Genomic DNA, 21,626 nt, shown 5'->3' on the forward strand with positions numbered 1-21,626 from the left:
AGAGGTGAACATGGATGTGCGAAACCTGGGTGAGTGAGTGAGTGAGTGAGTAAGTGAGAGTGAGTGAGTGAGTGAGTTGGGTTTAGCATCGCTTGTAACAATATTCTAGTTTTATCACAGCGTGTCAGCTTATTGTGGGAGGAAACCAACAAGTGATGCAGGTCTCAGATGTTTACCACTTTGGTGTGGTGCTGACAAACTTAGAAACATAATCGGGGAGAACCAGGATTCAAACCCACAATTAGGCTCCTGGCATTAGCAAGAGATTCTACCTAGCACAGCAAAGTGCTGCGCCTGAGACCACTGGGCCACCCGTGCCCCCTGAGTTATTACTATCGACTGTGGAAATGTATAGTGCTAAGAAGTAAAATTAAAGTACTTGCTCCTCATTCTCAAACATGAAATTCTTCTATAGAATGTTTAACATGTTTAGTAATGGACTAATAAATCAAATAAGTGAAAAGTTTCAACATATTCTTTACTCGACCCCTGAAGATCCGGGGTAGAATAGGTTTTCAGAAACCAAGGCTTGCCGTAAAAGGTGACTATGCTTGTCGTAAGAGGCGACTAACGAGATCAGGTGGTCAGACTCGCTGACTTGGTTGATGTATGCAATCGTATCCCAACTGAGTGGATCGATGCTCATGATGTCAATCACTGGATTGTCTGGTTCAGATTCGATTATTTACAGACCGCCGTCATATTGCTGAAATATTGCTGAGTGTGGCGTTAACCAACAAACAAACAATATTCTTGACTCAATCATTCATGATGTGACATAAATATCAGGCTGTTTGAGGAGTAAGCTTACAACCTCGGTCCATTCTCTGTCTTCACAAATACTAAATGAGACTGATCAGGCTAATTGGTGACAAGATAAACTCAAGGTGCTCAATATGAGTAAGAAAAGATTTCATTTCTCAGGATCAGTAACCATGGTAACTTCAGAATTATGTTGATGTCAGTCTTAATACATATGTTAGTAAAAGTCTTTGAGAGTGACCTTGATTTCTTTAAAGTGAAAGTCTAACGTGTTGCAACCATGGAACACAGTCACACATATTCTGTGACAGCAACACTGCCATGATCAGTAGACGTGGAGCGAGGGTTGTAATGTAGAGGTTAGTGTTACATTACTTTCTGTGTTTTGTTTTTTGTTTAACAACGCACTCAGCAATATTCCAGCTATATGACAGCGGTCTGTAAATAATCGAGTATTGGGATACGATGACATGAATCAACCAAGTCAGAGAGCATGACCACCCAACCCGTTAGTTGCCCTGGTGAAAAATGTTATCTCTGAATAATTTTAGACGCAAGCTCGGAGATTCACACAGTATAACCAGCGCTTTTAAATCGTTCACACTTCAATGAACCCACCCAAACTGACATTCAATTCTTAAAATATTTTTTAATGTGAAGTTTACATGATATACTTCTTTCCCATTGGACGAGAGGCCAGTCACATGACCACGAAACTGACGTTCATAAGTGTGTAACAACAAAATTTGATGTTCAAACGTTTTTAACAAGACCATATTCTTGAAATGATGGATTGATTACTTCTTCCATGCTTAAACGTTGTTGCAAGCTCCGATGTTCATACAGTTTGGCCCTCACTATATCATGCTATATGAACGTTCGTACTCCAATGAACTCACAAAAGTGAAAGTCATTTCTTAAATATCAAGCATCAAGCTTGTAACCTCAATCACTGTCTATTTCAGCATGGTACATGAACAACCAATAATGACAATGCGTCAAAAATACCGAGAGAGCTCATACAACTTCTGCATGGCTGGGAAAGTTAATCTGCATGTTATAAGACATCGCTATCAGCAATGATCAACGACAAGACGGAGTCACATGATCAATAACCTATATGGCCTGCGAGACAGTAGTCCTGGTAGTTGGAGGCCTGAGTAAATAGAGGCCATATTTATGAGGGTCTAGTAGTCAGCTTAGCTACCTGGTAATAATAGTCTGAATTTATACAATGCAGATTAGTAGACTCACAAAATGTTTTTCTTCATGACCATGATGACAGAAGACCACTAGACTACCAAATGTTTTGTTGTTGTTGCAAGAATGTCACAAACTGGCTATTCATGTCAAATAAACAATCAACAGTCTTGTCATCACATGAACTGGTAAAGCATGACTATTGTGCAAATATGAAATTGATACAATATGAAGAGCATGGTATGTGCAAAAAGACTCCAGTACGAAACAATATTATTTGAAAAGTCATTGTTTAAAGTGGTTTCAATTTAATCTCAGATGGTTGTGGGACAGTGGTCGAAATAAGTGCCAACCCGTAGGCCTGTGGCAAGTAGATCTTGTGTCGGGGCAGTAGTTTCAGATTTGAATGGGTCCTTATGGCCATGCAGTGAGTCATTTCAGTGAAGATTTATTTGTCACAACAAGCTGCAGTTTTTTTTAATGAGGGTCTGAAGAATTTAGTCAAGGCCTGCAGATTCTAAAGTCTGTGGGTCCTGATGGCAGCCTGCCTATATTTTTTTTATATATTTCAAACACTGCTGTGGGAGCAGTTGTGGTGGGTCATGAAACATATTTTAAAAAGCCTAAATTATCTTCATGTTCATGTCATAAAAAAATACATTTGTCCAGTGCAGTTCTTGTTAACAAGGCATAGTGCTGTCACTTTTATGGTGATTCTCAAGGGCCTATACCCTACACTTTAGTTGCCATATGATAATCATATAACACGCTTGACATATTACTATTACTATCTTACTAAGGGTTAATAGGCATTCAGTTTAGGCGATGGTTACACCAGGAAAGGTTGACAGGAAAAGTTGAGCAGGAAAAGTTGAGCAGCTAAAGTGATGACGTCGTGCCTTATCGTAGCACACAAGGTTAGATCATGGCCCTAACACAAACAGAAATATGACGATACGATTCTGGACAAATTCATGATCATGATTAAAGATGACTGCTTGTGATGTCAGCGTCGTTCGTAAATGTTACTGATGGAATTATGTCCATGTAGCGTGCATCTCATCACACTCACCAACAGCGAGGTATCCCCGGATCTGGAGTGTTGTCAATGTCCTTGTCATTGTTGACAGATTCAATCAGAACTTCCTACTTCTTCACAACCTGGCATAGAAGTGAATCTCGGTGTTACCAGACGATATATATCTACTATCTGTACTATGATCGATCCTCAGTTAGATAACCTAACATGCTGCTTTGTTGTTGGACACAAATATAGCCAGTGAGAAAGTTGAAACTCATTTGTTTTCAGCTGTCTCAACACAATGTCCTGGTTCACGCCACCATCTTGAATTCATTGGAGCGTGACGTCGATGTAGAGTTACGCCCCTTTAAATATCCTAATTACAAGCTCCATGACACCACATGCCTCCCAGTGATTTTCCCGATTTCGCCGCGTGAGTCTAAATGTGTGTAATGCCCAAGGTATCGATGTGGGGAGCTTGACCCATATTGGAGCTTTTATTGTTGCTTTAAACAGTTCTTGCATGCGCTCCTGCCCTATATTTCTTAAAATTGCGTATCGATGGTAGCTTTCCTTTTAGTTTAATCACTAATTGGTTATGGACATTCAAAAAACATATTCATATTTTTTTTTCTAAATCTATAGTCATGTCAAAAGACCGTCGACCAGGACAAAACTGAACTAAATACAATTTACGACCATTGTAACACTAAAAGATAGAAAAAAACACACACAAAAACAATAACACCCAAACACGTTATTTAGGTGTGTTTCTTTACGCTGTTATAAAGCATGTTTCAAGTAGAAGGTGAGGGTTACCATTCTGAGTACGACAAAGTGTAAATAAAATAACATAATTATGCCTTTCATAAACCCCAACAAACAAAGTCATACGCCTTGAATTGTCAATCAATGTTTTAGTCAACCTTTTTAAAATTTGTGACGAAAAAACTATTTTTTCCTGTGAGTAAATTTTTACACACTATACTCAGAAATTAAATTATGAAAAATACTGTGCCCTTTTTGTATGGGAATAAACTTAATTATCTGTCATAAACAATATATATATTTTATATTAGTCGCCTACAAACTTAAATCAGTCGATGGTTTTCTTTCTTCTGTTTAATAAGGAAAACTATTAACGCGTGATTACAGGGAACATTTAGTTGTAAGAACAAGTAGCGGCTATCCATAGAGTGTATTCCAATGCGGCATCACTTTACGTGACAAATTGTTTTTACCTGACACCTAACACTTTCACGTCACGTGTGTTTTAAGTGGTAAATAACGAAGTGATCGTACAGAATGGCCAGGATTTATTGATAAGGGGAAGGGTCATATTCTCAATATTTCCCTTCATGTGTGTGTGTGTGTGTGTGTGTGTGTGTGTGTGTGTGTGTGTGCGTGCGCGCGTGAGTGCGTGCGCGCGGATTGTGCTTAAAAAGGAGGCAGGAGGTGATTGGAGGTGATCATATCAATTCGGAATTGAAGATTCGCCATAGTGCCGTGAAACTAATATTTCTATACCATCAAACTCGCAGAAGAGACCGAAGGCTCTGGACACTGAACATAAATTTCCAATTCATTTTCTCTTTAAAAGCCATATCAGACTTAACCGTATATGTCTTAAGATTTGCAAAAACAATTACAAAGGTAAGATTTAGTGCCCAACTAGTGACATACTAGATGAAAATTATGGACATATATGTGCATACAGATCAACCTTCTAAACGACAAGAATGCGTGTACCTGTCACATGGACGAATAGCAGAAAACGATACATTATGGAATTTATAACTTGAAGAAAATTGTATAAAGGGAGGTAACCGTTACGAGCTGTCAAACAGCTGTTGTCATGTTGCAAGTTGCTGGCGGTTTGATGCGAGAAGTTGGACTCGTCCGTGAGCCACGAGATGCACGCAGATGTCAACCGGCAAATTATCGTCTGCTCGCCAGTCGTCAGGACAATTATGATGTGTGGGCATGGTACACATGAGGATGGGGTCTGAACGCTAGTTCAAAGCAATGTCTACGAGAGATTCCTGCAAATGTGTGCCACAACCATTATCCCTGCTGAGCGCTGTCTGCATAATTTATGCAAGGGGCCCAGTTCTGCGAAAGAAGGTATTTGTTAGAATGCTGCAATTGGAATTTTATAGCCGTGAAATTTTCTTTGATGGATTTGTGAGAACCCCCAGACGATGTTCGACCGGGAGTAAATCGGATTGCAATCAGTGCCCGTGGGATAACAATCTCTTGTCCAAAGACGGCATCTGTTGTTGTGATGCGACTGATGTCTTTTAACTGAGTGGGAGCGATTTCAGCTATGGTTCCTGATGTCTGAACTGGGTCAGGAATAATTTAACCAGCTTAAATCGGTAAAGGATGTCTATGATTTCTTTTTCACTGATGTATTGTATAGCACTGTAGGCCCACTACCCGAAACTGTTCATCTGGGTGTACAATTGGCCCTGGCCGTTCCTGGTACCAAGAACAGAGGCAGCCAGGGCTATATTCTAAGCCCTTGATTGTTTCTGAATTTCTTATGCAAATGATTCATGATAATTTCGAGCAGCACTTGTAGTGTCAACAACAAATGTTTTAGGTGTTCACAAATGTATGTATATTTTTAGAACATATTTCAGAAATCATGTTCCGGAATACTCAGAATGAATTATATATTAGTATTCTTGAGGTAAGAAACTGATAAGGCTGTCACAACGATGGAAAAAAATTTGGAAACGTGAATACTTTTGTTTCCAATCGGAGGATAAGCACATCTAGGTCTCCGGTTGTATATAAGTATTTATTACCTGTCAGTGAAATTAGATTAAATTAATTAATTAAATTAGATTCTGTATTAAGAATATTCACAAAACAATTTCCTGGAAACAGAAAATATTTTCAACTATTCGTATGAAATACTACACCAGCCCATCACCACATTAAACACTATTCTTGAAATAAGACAAGAAATTATTATCCCTGTTTGTTTTGTTTTGTGAAAGGCTCTTTGACTAAATAGAACATGAAGATGATCCCAAAGTATCAAATTAATATGAGATTACCTGTCATTAAGCTAAAAGGGATTGATCTAGTATATGTATTCCAAACTAACTGCCCTTGGCTGGAAAATTGGTGAAAAATGATTGTTTTGTTTTAAATTAGGATTCCTGGTTAGAATCGGTCCCCAGCAATCTATGCTGGTCACAAGAGGCTGCTGAAAATTATCAGGTGGTCAGGCTCGGTGGTCAGGCTCAGTGGCTTGGTTGATAGAATGTTCTTGTACCCTGACAGCAGGGATTGTTGCACAAAATGTCGAGCACTGGATTGTCTGGTCCATACTTGATTATATGCAGGCCGCTGTCATAAAGCTGGAAAAAAGCTGAGGGCAGCTTTAAGCCTCAAACAAACTTCTGTGTCTGCTGGTTATGGAAGCTCGGAGATGCTTTTCAGATTGGTGTTAAATAATCAAGTCAAACAATAAAAATAATGTTATGTTTTTCTGTTATCAGATGTGCATGATTGTCAAACTATTCCAGTGGTTTAAACATATATTCAAAGGCACAAGTTATTGTGACATCAGAACAAGATATACAATGACCCCGTCACCTCATTATAAGACTGTAGTATATTATTACTGCATGCTATTGCTACGCCTACTGTGTGTTAACTACGTCATACGTGACGTCATCAGTACTGATTTCATATGGAAAGAACAATGCCTGAAGGTATAGTGAAAAGCATCACTCCATATGCAGAGTGCTCCTTCCATATGCAAAAGAGTCCTGTCACTCAGAGGGGTTCAGAGGGGTTCAGAGGCAAGTTCAGTCTCGAGAAAGTTCCCCTTTTCAATGATGCAGGCCTGGCCCCATCACCTCATTATAAGACAGTAGTATATTATTACTGCATGCTATTGCTATGTCACCTCATTATAAGACAGTAGTATATTATTACTGCATGCTATTGCTATGTCACCTCATTATAAGACAGTAGTATATTATTACTGCATGCTATTGCTGTCACCTCATTCTAAGACAGTAGTTTATTATTACTGCATGCTATTGCTGTCACCTCATTATAAGACTGTAGTATATTATTACTGCATGCTATTGCTATGTCACCTCATTATAAGACAGTTGTATAGTATTACTGCATGCTGTTGCTATGTCACCTCATTATAAGACAGTAGTATATTATTACTGCATGCTATTGCTCTGTCACCTCATTATAAGACAGTAGTATATTATTACTGCATGCTGTTGCTATGTCACCTCATTATAAGACAGTAGTATATTATTACTGCATGCTATTGCTATGTCACCTCATTATAAGACTGTAGTATATTATTACTGCATGCTATTGCTATGTCACCTCATTATAAGACAGTAGTATATTATTACTGCATGCTATTGCTATGTCACCTCATTATAAGACAGTAGTATATTATTACTGCATGCTATTGCTATGTCACCTCATTATAAGACAGTAGTATATTATTACTGCATGCTATTGCTATGTCACCTCATTATAAGACAGTAGTATATTATTACTGCATGCTATTGCTATGTCACCTCATTATAAGACTGTAGTATATTATTACTGCATGCTGTTGCTATGTCACCTCATTATAAGACTGTAGTATATTATTACTGCATGCTATTGCTATGTCACCTCATTATAAGACAGTAGTATATTATTACTGCATGCTATTGCTATGTCACCTCATTATAAGACTGTAGTATAGTATTACTGCATGCTATTGCTATGTCACCTCATTATAAGACAGTAGTATATTATTACTGCATGCTATTGCTATGTCACCTCATTATAAGACTGTAGTATAGTATTACTGCATGCTATTGCTATGTCACCTCATTATAAGACAGTAGTATATTATTACTGCATGCTATTGCTATGTCACCTCATTATAAGACAGTAGTATATTATTACTGCATGCTATTGCTATGTCACCTCATTATAAGACAGTAGTATATTATTACTGCATGCTATTGCTATGTCACCTCATTATAAGACTGTAGTATATTATTACTGCATGCTGTTGCTATGTCACCTCATTATAAGACTGTAGTATATTATTACTGCATGCTATTGCTATGTCACCTCATTATAAGACAGTAGTATATTATTACTGCATGCTATTGCTATGTCACCTCATTATAAGACTAGTATATTAGGCGAAACCGCATTATCGGTGGTTCGAGAAGGGAGCTAACTCCGTTTGCCTAATCGAAAGTTCGAGGTGGGCCCACATTCGAAACTAAACGCACTTGTTGTTGAGAATATATACTACGTAAACAAACCCGCATAACGAACTCATAATTTGTCTATTTAAAATAAGTATTATGACTTATAATTGGATTAAAATGTACAAATAAGATGGCAATACAGCAGAACTCACTTCTACGAATATCGCCAAACTAGGTCGTGGGGTCATTAATATTCATGAGTTATTCCTTTTATGGAACAAGTTCTCGGAAACGTCTGAGGCTTGTATCATGTCCGAGATCAATTCAAGTGTAGACATATGTTCAGGCTTATATCGCCACCAACACTTATGATTAGATTGATGTGTTATATTGGAAAAAGTAGAATGAGTTGTATTGCCTCTGTAAATTTAATTTGAAGTAGATTTAAGTTTCTTGCTTGGTAGCTATTTTTGTAAAACTAGTGTGGTCAGCTATGACGCAGTTATTCAAACTTCAAAGACTTTTGTGCCTTTTATGGAATTAATGTCACACGAAATGATTTATAAAGATATTTCCCATCAATATTACAAAATATGAATAATATAAAATGTCACATAATGACAAAAGTGAGCCCAATAGCCTAAATGACTTCGTCAACCTAATGAAACCCAGCGATTTAAAAATGTGGGCCCACCTGTTTCGATCACTATGAGACGGGAACAATGTGGGCCCACATTTTAGAAAATGGTTATAAGTAAGCCAAGCTAATGAAGCTAGCGATTTTTTAATGTGGTCCCTCCTTTTGCAATCACTATGACGGAAGAACATCTACCCACTAGGCGATATACAAATGTGGGCCCACGTGTTTCGATCACCATATATGACGGGAACAATGTGGGCCCACATTTGAGAAAATGATTATCAATATTTAAGTAGAATTTCGCGATTAATAAATGTGGTCCCTCCTGTTGCAATCAATATGACGGAAGAACATCTGCCCACATTTAGGGATTGATTATCAGAACTAACGAAACAACCTAACGAAAAACTAGGCGAAATACAAATGTGGGCCCACTTGTTTCGATCACCATAGATGACGGGAAAGATGTGGGCCCACATGTTAGAAATTGGTTATCACCACTAAACCAATCTTAGAAGATGTACTGATGGAAACATAAATATATAATGCATTCAAACATTTAATTACCTTACGTTTTACCTTAGGGATAAGCTGGGCATTTAATAGCTGGACCAACAACATGCAGCGTGGGTGACGCCATTTCTCACAAATACGAAAACAACGGAGATAGCTCCCGTTTGAAATTAGAGTGACCTCCCTTTCCCAATATGAACCACTGATAATGCGGTTACTGCATGCTATTGCTATGTCACCTCATTATAAGACAGTTGTATATTATTACTGCATGCTATTGCTATGTCACCTCATTATAAGACTGTAGTATAGTATTACTGCATGCTATTGCTATGTCACCTCATTATAAGACAGTAGTATATTATTACTGCATGCTATTGCTATGTCACCTCATTATAAGACTGTAGTATATTATTACTGCATGCTATTGCTATGTCACCTCATTATAAGACTGTAGTATAGTATTACTGCATGCTATTGCTATGTCACCTCATTATAAGACTGTAGTATAGTATTACTGCATGCTATTGCTATGTCACCTCATTATAAGACTGTAGTATATTATTACTGCATGCTATTGCTATGTCACCTCATTATAAGACTGTAGTATAGTATTACTGCATGCTATTGCTATGTCACCTCATTATAAGACAGTAGTTTATTATTACTGCATGCTATTGCTATGTCACCTCATTATAAGACTGTAGTATATTATTACTGCATGCTGTTGCTATGTCACCTCATTATAAGACTGTAGTATAGTATTACTGCATGCTATTGCTATGTCACCTCATTATAAGACTGTAGTATATTATTACTGCATGCTGTTGCTATGTCACCTCATTATAAGACAGTAGTATATTATTACTGCATGCTATTGCTATGTCACCTCATTATAAGACTGTAGTATATTATTACTGCATGCTATTGCTATGTCACCTCATTATAAGACAGTAGTATATTATTACTGCATGCTATTGCTATGTCACCTCATTATAAGACTGTAGTATAGTATTACTGCATGCTATTGCTATGTCACCTCATTATAAGACAGTAGTATATTTTTACTGCATGCTATTGCTATGTCACCTCATTATAAGACTGTAGTATAGTATTACTGCATGCTATTGCTATGTCACCTCATTATAAGACTGTAGTATATTATTACTGCATGCTATTGCTATGTCACCTCATTATAAGACAGTAGTATATTATTACTGCATGCTATTGCTATGTCACCTCATTATAAGACTGTAGTATAGTATTACTGCATGCTATTGCTATGTCACCTCATTATAAGACAGTAGTATATTATTACTGCATGCTATTGCTATGCCTACTGTGTGTTAACTACGTCATACGTGACGTCATCAGTACTGATGTCGCAATTCACCGGTACACTGGTGCATCGTCTGCAAACCTTGCTCGATACAATGCCCGATATATTAAATTTGGCATCGATTCACATTTGACCGCATATCGATTGTCCATGTTGATCTGGCATCAGTATTCATAAGCAATCACAAACTATTTTTTTAATTCCTCAATAACTTTCTTGGTCGTCTTTCGGATACGGAACTGGTCTGATAACAAGACTGACCAGCTTTTCTTTGCTGCCTGTCATAATACAGTATGTAAACTTGTTTGTTTTTCATACAGAATAATTGTCTTGACTCGTGTCATGTCAAGGGGTATTAGTCAGTTATCCTTTACTGTTATGAGCGAGTCTATGGGCTCTAATCTGTCAGATGACTTGGTTTTCCATTCAGAATGTCAAATATGCAGTATTGAGATATGTATCGTATCATGGCTTCTGTATCGCGACATCCTCATTCATCATTGTATGTGGATAACGCTAGGGCTGGGACGAGTCCAAATTTACTACCCGGGTACCAACCCCCCCTGTTATCAGACCCTACCCGGGTACCCACTGTAGGTCTCAAGAGATAGGTACAAAATGTCCAGATGGGAATAGTTTGACTGTAGTCCTGGACAAAATGTATTTAGATACAAGTATAAATCGATCTGGTCATGCATACACTGAAGTTTTATCTTTATTCAAACATATATAAGTCTGGGTGCATAGTCAGAAAGAAATGCGAACATTAGTGACTTGTAGTGTTGGCATATAGTTCAAGATCATATTTGTCATTAAACATATACTAGTATCACATGACCAACCACGGGTCCGGGTAGTTCTGTGGGTACCTGGATCATTCTCAGTACCCATCCGACCTGAGTACCCGAGTTGCCCGTCCCAGCCCTAAATGACGCCATCGTCTGTATATGATTGAAACGGCCTTACAGGTTGTTGCTCTAAATGTACAACAAACAACAGATGAAATACCAAGTGTGTCTCATCCTTTGGGTTTACTACAGATCCAACATTAAGCATATTTCTTATCAACAGAAATCTCACACATACAGGTTTTGATCATTCTGAAATCTGCTATTGTTTTTGTCAACTGTTTTTGTCAACTGGGTGGTGTATGATTTGCATCCATTCTGAATTATGATGCATACAGGAAGCAATATTTTGTGTCCGGACAAATGGCGTATATTTTTATGAATATGTAATATATTTAATAATAATAATAATAATAGGGGGACACTCTAGTGAGTTTGGTTGTTAATAAATGCCACATTCCGCAATATTTCAGTAACATGACAGTGGCCTGAAACCAATCCCGTCCAGACCAGACAAACCAGTGAGGGATATCATGAGCATGCCTTCACTTTCCCCAAATTCTTTTATTAAAAATTTCTTTGTACCCATGAAGATCTGGGTTAGAATAGGTCTTCAGCAGCCCATGCTTGCTGTAAAAGGCGACTATGCTGGTCCTATGAGGCGACTAATGGGATCGGTTGGTCAGACTCGCTGACTTGGTAAGTTGGTTGATGCATGTGATAGTGTCCCAATCGTGTGGATCGATGTTCTTGATGTCAATCACTGACCTCCGCCATATAGCTGGAGTATTGCTGATGCGGCGTTAAACAGCCCCCACCCCCACCCCCACCCCCAATTCTTTGGTGTCTGTGTGGTCTCACTGTTAATGGATTGGTTGGTCAGGCTTATAGCGTGTTATTATCCCCTGATAGTGTGGGATATCGCTCCATACCACTGATTTGTCAGGTCCAGACTTGCTTACTTACAATGCACCGTTATATAGCTCGGATATTGCTTAGTGCGGCGTTAAAAAACTGTCACTTCTTTACGCTTCAGTAATATGACTAAATGGCTTTCAACGAAGTTGTGATGTTTTTGCGAATTCACTTACCACAGTGTAGGCCTGATGTAACAAGTGCTGATACAGTGCCCCAGGTGGTGAGGTGAGGTGAGGTGGGGATGAAGGTCACATTAAGATTATATCACTCATTATAGCTTCAAGAATGAAGACATCTCTCAGTAAATAACAGTCTGGACCGGACAATCCAGTGATTGATGTAAAGAACACCTCGGTTAACATGAATGAACCAAGTCACTGACCCCCACCATCCGATCTTTTAGTCGCTTCTTACGACCAACCTAGGTTGCTGGGGACTAAGTCTCACCAGTGGTTCATATTTTATTTGGGGACTTAGCGAGTTAAGTGATAAGCACTGCAATATATGAGACTTAAAACTGTGTCGTCTGTGAGTTTTAAGGTGCTAAAAGTTGTGCTCAACATATATTATGTAAATACCATGGTGAATACGTGACACTTTTCATGGATAGCAACTTCTTTTATTCTTTGTCATGATGTTTCAGAGCAACATCTTTCTCCTTCCTCAGGTGAAGGAGCAAGAAGTAGCTCTGAAACGTGTGACGAAGAATAAAAGAAGTTGCTGTCTCTGAAAAGTGTCATGTATTCATGTTCTTCCAACTTCTAAATGCCTATGAAGTTTGTTTGTTGTTTAACACCGCACTCAGCAATATTCCAGCTATATGACGTTGGTCTGTAAATAACCAAGTCATGAGCGTTGATCCATGCAACTAGAATACGATGACATGCATCAACCAAGTCAGCGAGCCTGACCACCCGATCCTGTTAGTTGCCTCTAATAACAAGCATAGTCGCCTTTTACCGCAAGCATGGGTTGCTGAAGACCTATTCTACCCCGGATCTTCACGGGTCTAAAGACTTAAAATACTATGGTGCCTGAACATATGCCTTACTTAATAACATAATGAAATAATGGTATCAGTAAGGTGAGACAGTGATGCTTTGTTTACAATTACACTTGAAATGTAACTATAACAGCCAAAAATATAACTCTTTAAGTATTTAACCTTTAGTTTTATTGGGACAGTGTTACTTACAATGATTGATATTTTGCACTTAATATCATCAAGAAACTATGGAAATACATGGTGTGGAGTTTCCAGAAGTACAGACCTACCATGAAGGAAACTAGGTACATTACTGCAGATGAAGCATATGTTACATACTGGCACTGCATATTTAGAAATAATTTCAAATTTTGTAACATGGACACAAATATACACTAAAATTTGAAGAACTGGTTGCCATGGTTTCATACTTCTCTTTATAGGAGTTGACCTGTGAAGATCCGGGGAAGGTCTTCAGCAACACATGCTTGCTGTAAAAGTCAATTATGCTTGTGGTGAAAGGCGACTAACGGGATCGGGTAGTCAGGCTTGCTGGCTTGGTGGAATGTCATCGTATCCCAATTGCGTGGATCGATGCTTATGATGTTAATCACTGGATTGTCTGGTCCAAACTCGATTACTTACTGACTGAAGACATATGGCTGGAATGATGCTGAATGCAGCGTTAAACAACAAACTTCATAGGGGTTACTTTTTTTCTTCGGTATAAAAATTGTTGAGCTTATGAGACATTTAGTTTAATGGATGTGCTTACAATTTCAGAAAAAGAAGACATGGCAATAATGAGCATGTAAAAGCATCTTTCAATGGATACCTGTCAGTTGTAAATGATCATGAGCATCATGAAGGGGAAGGTGAAGGTGAAACAGGAGCCCCCTGACGAGGAGCTGTCGGCCATCTTGGACCATGGCATCCAGCTGGCATCAGTGGATGAAGAAGCTGAGGGTCTGCTTACACAGCAGATTGAGGAGATACTACCAGATGAGGGTGATGACGACGATGATGATGAAGACTATGAGGTTGAGGAAGAAGAGGAAGATATGTTGGAGGAAACACTGGATGTACCAAAGAAGAAACTGAAGTGTAGACGCTGTGATTTTAAAGCCAAAACGAAAAAGGAGTTAGACCGACACGAGGCTCGACATGCCATCAAGGGCTGGTACCATGAGTGTCAGTATTGCGATTATGTGACCCACATCAGACAGCGTCTACAAGAGCATGAGGCCAAACACACAAATACCAAACCATTTAAATGTGAAAAATGTGAATTCAGAACACGATTCAAAGCTGATCTTTACAAACACAGAGCCAAACATTCCACTGTCAAAAGATTCAGCTGCCCACAGTGTGACTTCCGGACAAAATGGTGTCGGAACATCAAGCACCACATGCTGAAGCACACGGAGGACAGACCACATTCGTGTGACATCTGTGGGTTCCGGTTCAAGAGGCTTCAGGACTTGAAGTATCATCTCTTCCGGCACAACGATCTGAAGCCGGTCCAGTGTGATTTGTGTGAATTTAGGTGTAAGACAAACTATGAACTCAAATGTCATCGTCTTAAACACAGCAACATCAAGAACTTCTCTTGCACCTTTCCGGGGTGTTCCCAGAAAACCAAGACCAAATCTGACTTGACCAAGCATTTGAAGACCCACAATAAGGACAACAGCTTCCTGTGCTCCATGTGTGGTAAGGGATTTAACACCTTGACGAGTTTAAACAAGCATAAGGATAGACACAGTAATGTCCGAAAATTCAAGTGTGGACTGTGCGAGAAGTGGTTCAAGAATAAACCATCTTTACGTGCTCATATGAAGGTTCATTCAGGAATAAAACCCTTTCAGTGTGATGTGTGTTTGCGGAATTTCCTCAACAAGTATAACATGCAAAAGCATAAAGAGACGCACACAGGGGATCGGCCATATGCATGCCCCATCTGTCCTTATGGTGCAAGAACAAGTGACCATCTCTTGGCTCATATAGGTTCCATGCATGGGGACTCGCATGCCTACTTCTGTGAGCTGTGTCGCAAACCGTTCAAGCGTTACAGCCAGCTACAGGTTCACATCAAGCGAATGCACAAAAACGTGAATGCTATTGATAGAAACGATGATGGAAAACTTGACATCAAACTCGAACCAGGACCAGATGGGACGATCATGACGGGCACGGATGTCTTCAGTGTAAAGAAGATAGGAGATTGTCATTTTGAGCCTGAAGTGAAGAGGAAGAGAGGTCGGCCACCGAAGAATCGACCGCCAGTTCCTCAAGTAGTTCCTGAGGTAGTTCCTGTTCCTGAACAAGAACCAAACAACAATGGCCCTGAAAACGTGAAACCAGCCAAGGTCAAACTGGAGGAAGTCAAGTCGGAAGAAACGGTAAAACTGGCAACTTATCAAGATGGCTTTAGACTCCCTTTGGCGACAAGAGGGTTTCATTTTAATTTTGATAAGACTGGCAAGAAGCCCAAATCTTGGTTCATGCAGCCTGAGAACATGTATGGCAAAGCTGCTGTGAAACAGAGGGCTTACATGGAGAAGAAGGAGAGATACTTCGACAGGTTGAACAGTGGGCGTATTCAGAGGGCCAGGAAGAAGTCTGATGTTGTGTACAAGACGATGGTTACCAGGAACAGCTCCACAGCTGGTACTCAGGACAGTGCGGACAATTCATCGGAATCAGATCCTCACAAGCTGCTTATTACTGGCAGAACGAAACTGAAGACGATGAGGAAAATTAGAAGAAGAATTAGAAAGATGAAGGCATGTTTGCAAGGTTCACCATTTCTGAAATCTCAGCCTGTGCAAACACTGGAAAAAGACGGTATTTCTGAAGTTGGTGATGGCACAATGTCATCCATGGAAGGATGTCCTGATGATGATGATGATGATGATGATGATTATGATACAACTTTCGTGAAGGAACCATGTTCTGAGGGTGAACCTGACACTCCAGTGAAGGAACTATATTCTAAAGATGAACGTGTGACTGTAGTGAAGAAACCATGTTCTGAAGGTGAACCTGTGACTCCAGTGAATGAACTACATTCTAAAGATGAACCTATGACTTCAGTGAAGGTGCCTCATTTTGTCGATGAGGATGATGTTCCTTTAAGTCAGCTCAAATCAAAGGAGATGCCAAATGGACAGCCGTGTGTTGAAACTGCTCAACAAACTCCAGGTGCCAAATATATTTCAAGGTCCCAACATGACAGTGCTCTTGAGACTTCTGGATCTCACATCAAACTGGTGCTAAAGAGGAAAAAAAGGGGAACTTTCAAGGTCACATTAAATACATCAGCTGCAGAGCCAAGGTCAAGTGAAGTGGAGACCAATACAAATATGATACCGAGTCATGTCTCAGATGTTTATAACCGAAGTCTGCGAATTCTAGGAAAGTCTTTACAATCAAAATGTGCAAAAACAAATAAGGCATCTAGATCAAGAGCTGGAGTTGGGTCTAGTGCCACATCAACTAGGTCTGTCTTGCCAAAACACAAGTCTGTAATTAATGTTGTAAAACAAAAGCCAAGCAAGGTGATGCATGGAAAGAAGAAAATTGACCCTGAAAAGAAAACAAAGAAAGAAAAAGTTTCAAAAGTATTAAAACGCTGTGGGCAAACATCTAGGAATACTAAATTGAAAAAGAATGGTGCAAAGTCAAGATCTTCCAAAAATGAGAATGAAAAGTTAAAGAAAAAGGAAATAAAACCAAAGGGTGTCAGGAAAGGGCCAAAATCCCCAAAGTCGAAAAACAAAACTGCACAAAAAGGAAAGAATAAGAAATTAATATGCTCTTTATGTACTGACCAGACCACAAGTAACAAATCCAGTCATGCATGTGACAGCTCAGGTATAGATAATCAGTATTTAGCAACACAGAGGCGGTTTCTCCACGCTCAGTCGTATGATGAATTCCCAATCAAGATTGAGCCAGTGGAGGATGACTATTCCCTCTGCGAGCCACAGCCTGGGACGAATCCTGCCATGGACGACTTCAACCCAGCTGGCCGAGTGGTGGTCAAACAAGAAACTGATGGGATGTTGGCAGGAGAAGACTGCCCCATCACAGGCCTTGATGTAAAGATGGAGGATGTGTCTGAGTCTTTGTCTCATTGTAAGTATTTGTATGACGTCAAGCCAGCTGGAGAGGCTAATCCAGCAGCGGCTCCAGGAGAGGCTAATCCTTCAGGAGAGGCTAATCCTTCAGGAGAGGCTAATCCTTCAGGAGAGGCAAGCTATGCCCAGCATGCTATCGCTTGGGGTTTGAAAGTGGACGCTCAGGACAAAACAAACACATTTGACAATTCTTTGCTTGACCTTTCAACTTCTGTTGGTGTAAAGGAGGGTCCACAAAACTCGTATCTTACAAAATATCTGATGTCGAAATCTGATGATGTGGCTGCTTCAAAGGAGCATTACAAGGTTTGTGGGGCATCAGGTGATGGGCTGGGTGGACCGGTAGATGTAGTGGGTGGGGGAAGTATACATGTGCAACAGAACTGTAAGGTCGACAACTCCAGAGGCATTGGGGAGCCTTTGCTTTCTCAAAATCAAATTACGGTATGGGATGAAACTACAGACTCACAGAACTTTAACACAAATCTTTTACACCAAAGTGTTACAAATTTGAAAACTAACAGTTTGTTTTTGCTTGAATCTGTCAACAGAAGGTGTTGTGAGCCCACAGCAGCTGACACAGAGAACCTAAACATCGAACCTCAGCCTCTTGATTTAAGTGTCACAAAGAAGCTTGCCTTCTCGGACAGCCTGGTTGACTGTAAACCTTGGAATGTTTGTGAGGATCCCGGTATTCAAGACAAAAATGCATCCTCTGCAAGTCCCCCTTTGTCTTTCACATACACTTTCTAATGAACACAGTGGTTCTGTGGGACAAGGGTCTCCACATGCGGAGTTACCTCCCCTTGCGTACACAGCCATAGCATATGACATAAACTAGAAATATAATATCATGAAATTAATTTAATTGGTCCCTGGATTAAATAACTATTGAAGAAAATCTCAAGTCAACAAGCCCCCTAAATTTGGTAACTTCTGTCACGTCTTAGTGGTCAAGCTCGGTGATTTGGTTGATTGTGGGTCATCGTACCCCATGGAGTGAATGTGTTCACCATATTAATCACTGGATTGTCTGGTCCAGACTTGATTATGTTCATATAGCTAAAAAACAATCAAACAAACAAACACAAGATGCTTGGCCTGTGGGATGTTGTATTTCTTTCAGTACCCAGACTCCCTTGTTGTACTGGGTATTGTATGTTGTTGTATTGATATGCTGCTGCGTGTTCACATGTTTCGACTTGATGTAATTGAGGTTGTTTCCAATGGCAACATGAGAGGTTGTATGATGTCTGATCATGGCTGATTTAATGGATCAGGATCAGTGATATGTCGCACAGTGTATCAGTGTTCTGCCGAGGCAGGGATTTTCTCAATATTTTATAGATTGGTGCATAGTTATTTTCAGTGGGACAAGGGGTGCATTTATTTTGATGGGTTATTGCATATTATTATGGGAGTCATAATCTGTCTCAAAAACAGTTTACATCATGGGACAACTGCTTCTATTATGGAATGTAAACTTTGTAATATTTGTTGCCTTATGCATCTCAATTTTCTATCACCTTCTTTCATTGGCTGAAAGTCACAAATGGTCCAATCAGAATTGAGTTTACACCTTTTTGCAAAAATAGTAGTCATAGTTCTGATAATGCCAAGATGTTTCTGCTTCAAATGACCGGAGAACACCAGAATTGTTGACCAAAATGTATGTTAGCGATACACAGAATGTGTTGCATGGCTCACCTGAGAGTGACTGTGGTGACAGACTGAGGAAAGATAAAAACACTGAGAAAGGTAGAAGTTTTCAGCAAACCTGGTTTTGTGACTTCACATGGTTGCAGCAGAAATATTATGTCATGTCAGCTTTGTAGGATTCATGTGAAATCTAATTCAGCTACAAAGCTACATTCTAATTTTATAACGAGTACCTTGAAGAGACATGCTAACGGCAGTGATCACAAACAGACTGTTGAGGCTGAATAGATGACATCGGATGTTGTTCCAATATGAGAAAGATGCCCTGTGAAAATTCTGTGTATCGCTAACATTGCTTGTGGACAGTGATTCTGCATTAAAAACCTGCATACCATGGGGTTTTAAGTTTCAGAGTGTGTCCCCATTGGTTTTGAAAATGACCCCATGTATTTATGCTGAAGGGTTCCCTGTCCCCACTTGTTCACTGGTGGATTATCTCATCTTAAACATTTCTGGTTTCCATGGTGATTTTCTTACAATAAATCTATTACTTGAAGTTGAAGTAAACAGGGTTATGTCCCAATAAATTAAATTATTGTGTTTCTAAATTTAAGGACATGGTATTTACCGAAATTAGGATGCAGAAGAACCTATTATTCTTCCTCGACAATATGTTCCTCAATCACCCGTGAATACTTTGGGCCGATATGCTGTGTGGTAGTGATGTTTTTCTAGGTGTAGTCAGCTGATGTAATGAGACGGAGTCAAAGAAGTAGATGAGCCCTACTCAGGACGTGGTGCAAACCCTTATTATTTAGGGGGGATTTAGGGGGGATTTAGGATTCCAAACTAAGTGCCCTTGGCAGGCACATTGGGAAGATATCTAGTATTTTTCAATATTGGATTATTTTGATATTCTTTGTTTCGAAAAATCTGAAGTATTGGGAAAAATCATTTTAGGAATTTTACTGACATTTGCTGCAGACTTGGGGCAGAATATTGGCCTCTGAGCAGGACGAGATAAACCCCTGACAACAATTGAACACGAAGTACGGAGTACATCCACTGATATGGAGAAATTTATGTTAAGGAATGAATGCTGCTATTCATTATTTGGTACCACTTGAATATGTTTCCTTAATCATTTAAAGACACAATGCACCGCCGAATGCTTCACAAGCGTCTAGTGCCAGCACTTTGGAAACTCAATCTATTTTTGACTAACAGCCTCTGAACATGTGCAATGAGTAATATTTATGATTTTTCCTTTCGAATTTATGGGGACAGAGGGATTCGTCATCTTCGGATGACTCTTGTTGGCATTTCTCAGAGACCCCATTTTGTAGCCTTGGAAGCCCATTTTTAGTGAGTGAGTGAGTTGGGTTTAACGCTGCTTTTAACAGTATTCCAGTTATATCATGGCGTGTCAGCTTAATGTGGGAGGAAAGCCCCAAGTGATGGGACAGTACAATTTTAGACTTTTGTTCCCCTGGGCCCCCCAAATAAATAACTCAGGTAGCTCCCATCACTGAAGCAGTGTGTAGAGCAGGTAACACCAGGTTATTTCACGAGGCACACAAGGTCAAGCAAGACATTGACGTTTGCGAGAAGTAAACAGTAGGGCTGTTACGATTCACTCGCATATTCGGTGAATCGAACCGTATCCATTCATGAATTGAATTCGTTATTTGTTGAATCGAATATTTATGAATATGCAAGTATGTGCATTTACATACCCTGTACCTAATAATATCCATAAGAACATATTATATGCATAGATGTCTTCAAAGACAACACTCTTATGATATTTAATTTGACAGTATTGGGGTCACTGGTCATTTTCGCATTTGAGCAGATACTACTAACTGGATAAGTGCTGTATATAAATGTATAATATATTTATAATTAACAAACCATGTCCAAAAATTTATGTTAATGTTTCACTGTGTATAACAAATAATACATCAACTGCTGACTTGTTATTGTATTCGTGAATTAATATTCGTATTCATTACCCTATATTCGTGATACGAATCGTATTCACCTCATAGTGTATTTGTTGCAGCCCTAGTAAACAGAGGGTTCCCACTGATTGGCTGGAGTACTCTGTGTTTTCCTGGAACAGGCCTTGGATTGTTGTATGCGTTATAAATAGTAACCACACTGCAAAACGGCATGCATATTAATGGGTGATAGAGGAATATAGTCTGTACACACATTATTGATCATGATGCGCGGGCTTAATAGTCAAAGGTGAAACAGTATTAAACTTTAGCTGCTGTGATTTGGTTGCAATGGTTATTTTGTGTCATTTTACAACCACAGTATTGTTTACTTGTATTGTTGTGCAAAGGTTGATGTAACCATGGAAACTAGTCATCTTCATTTC

The 21,626-nt window shown here is 39.3% G+C and overlaps 2 protein-coding genes across 4 annotated transcripts in view; one reads left to right on the plus strand and one right to left on the minus strand.

The window, feature by feature from the left end:
- LOC124152228 (low-density lipoprotein receptor-related protein 12-like) overlaps positions 1–3,315 on the minus strand; it is a 35,747-nt gene extending 32,432 nt beyond the window's left edge. For both annotated transcript variants that reach the window (XM_048380403.1, XM_048380402.1), the window contains exon 1: positions 3,035–3,315. In XM_048380403.1, the coding sequence (XP_048236360.1) occupies positions 3,035–3,083 (49 nt within the window). In that variant the 5' untranslated portion in view covers positions 3,084–3,315. The remainder of the gene's footprint in view (positions 1–3,034) is intronic.
- Positions 3,316–4,860: 1,545 nt separating this feature from the next.
- Positions 4,861–20,970, plus strand: LOC124152229. Of its 2 annotated transcripts, none has more exons than XM_046525088.2 (2): positions 4,861–5,361; positions 14,220–20,970. In XM_046525088.2, the coding sequence occupies exon 2, from the start codon at positions 14,285–14,287 to the stop codon at positions 18,329–18,331; it is 4,047 nt and encodes a 1,348-aa protein (XP_046381044.2). In that variant the 5' UTR covers positions 4,861–5,361; positions 14,220–14,284; the 3' UTR covers positions 18,332–20,970. The 2 variants fall into 2 exon arrangements, with proteins under 2 accessions (XP_046381044.2, XP_046381045.2); XM_046525089.2 differs by having other exon boundaries at positions 4,861–5,107.
- Positions 20,971–21,626: the final 656 nt, after the last annotated feature.

This window comes from Haliotis rufescens, unplaced genomic scaffold (genome assembly GCF_023055435.1).
Source record: "Haliotis rufescens isolate VD_foot unplaced genomic scaffold, xgHalRufe1.0.p SCAF_30, whole genome shotgun sequence".
Lineage (NCBI taxonomy): Eukaryota > Metazoa > Mollusca > Gastropoda > Lepetellida > Haliotidae > Haliotis > Haliotis rufescens.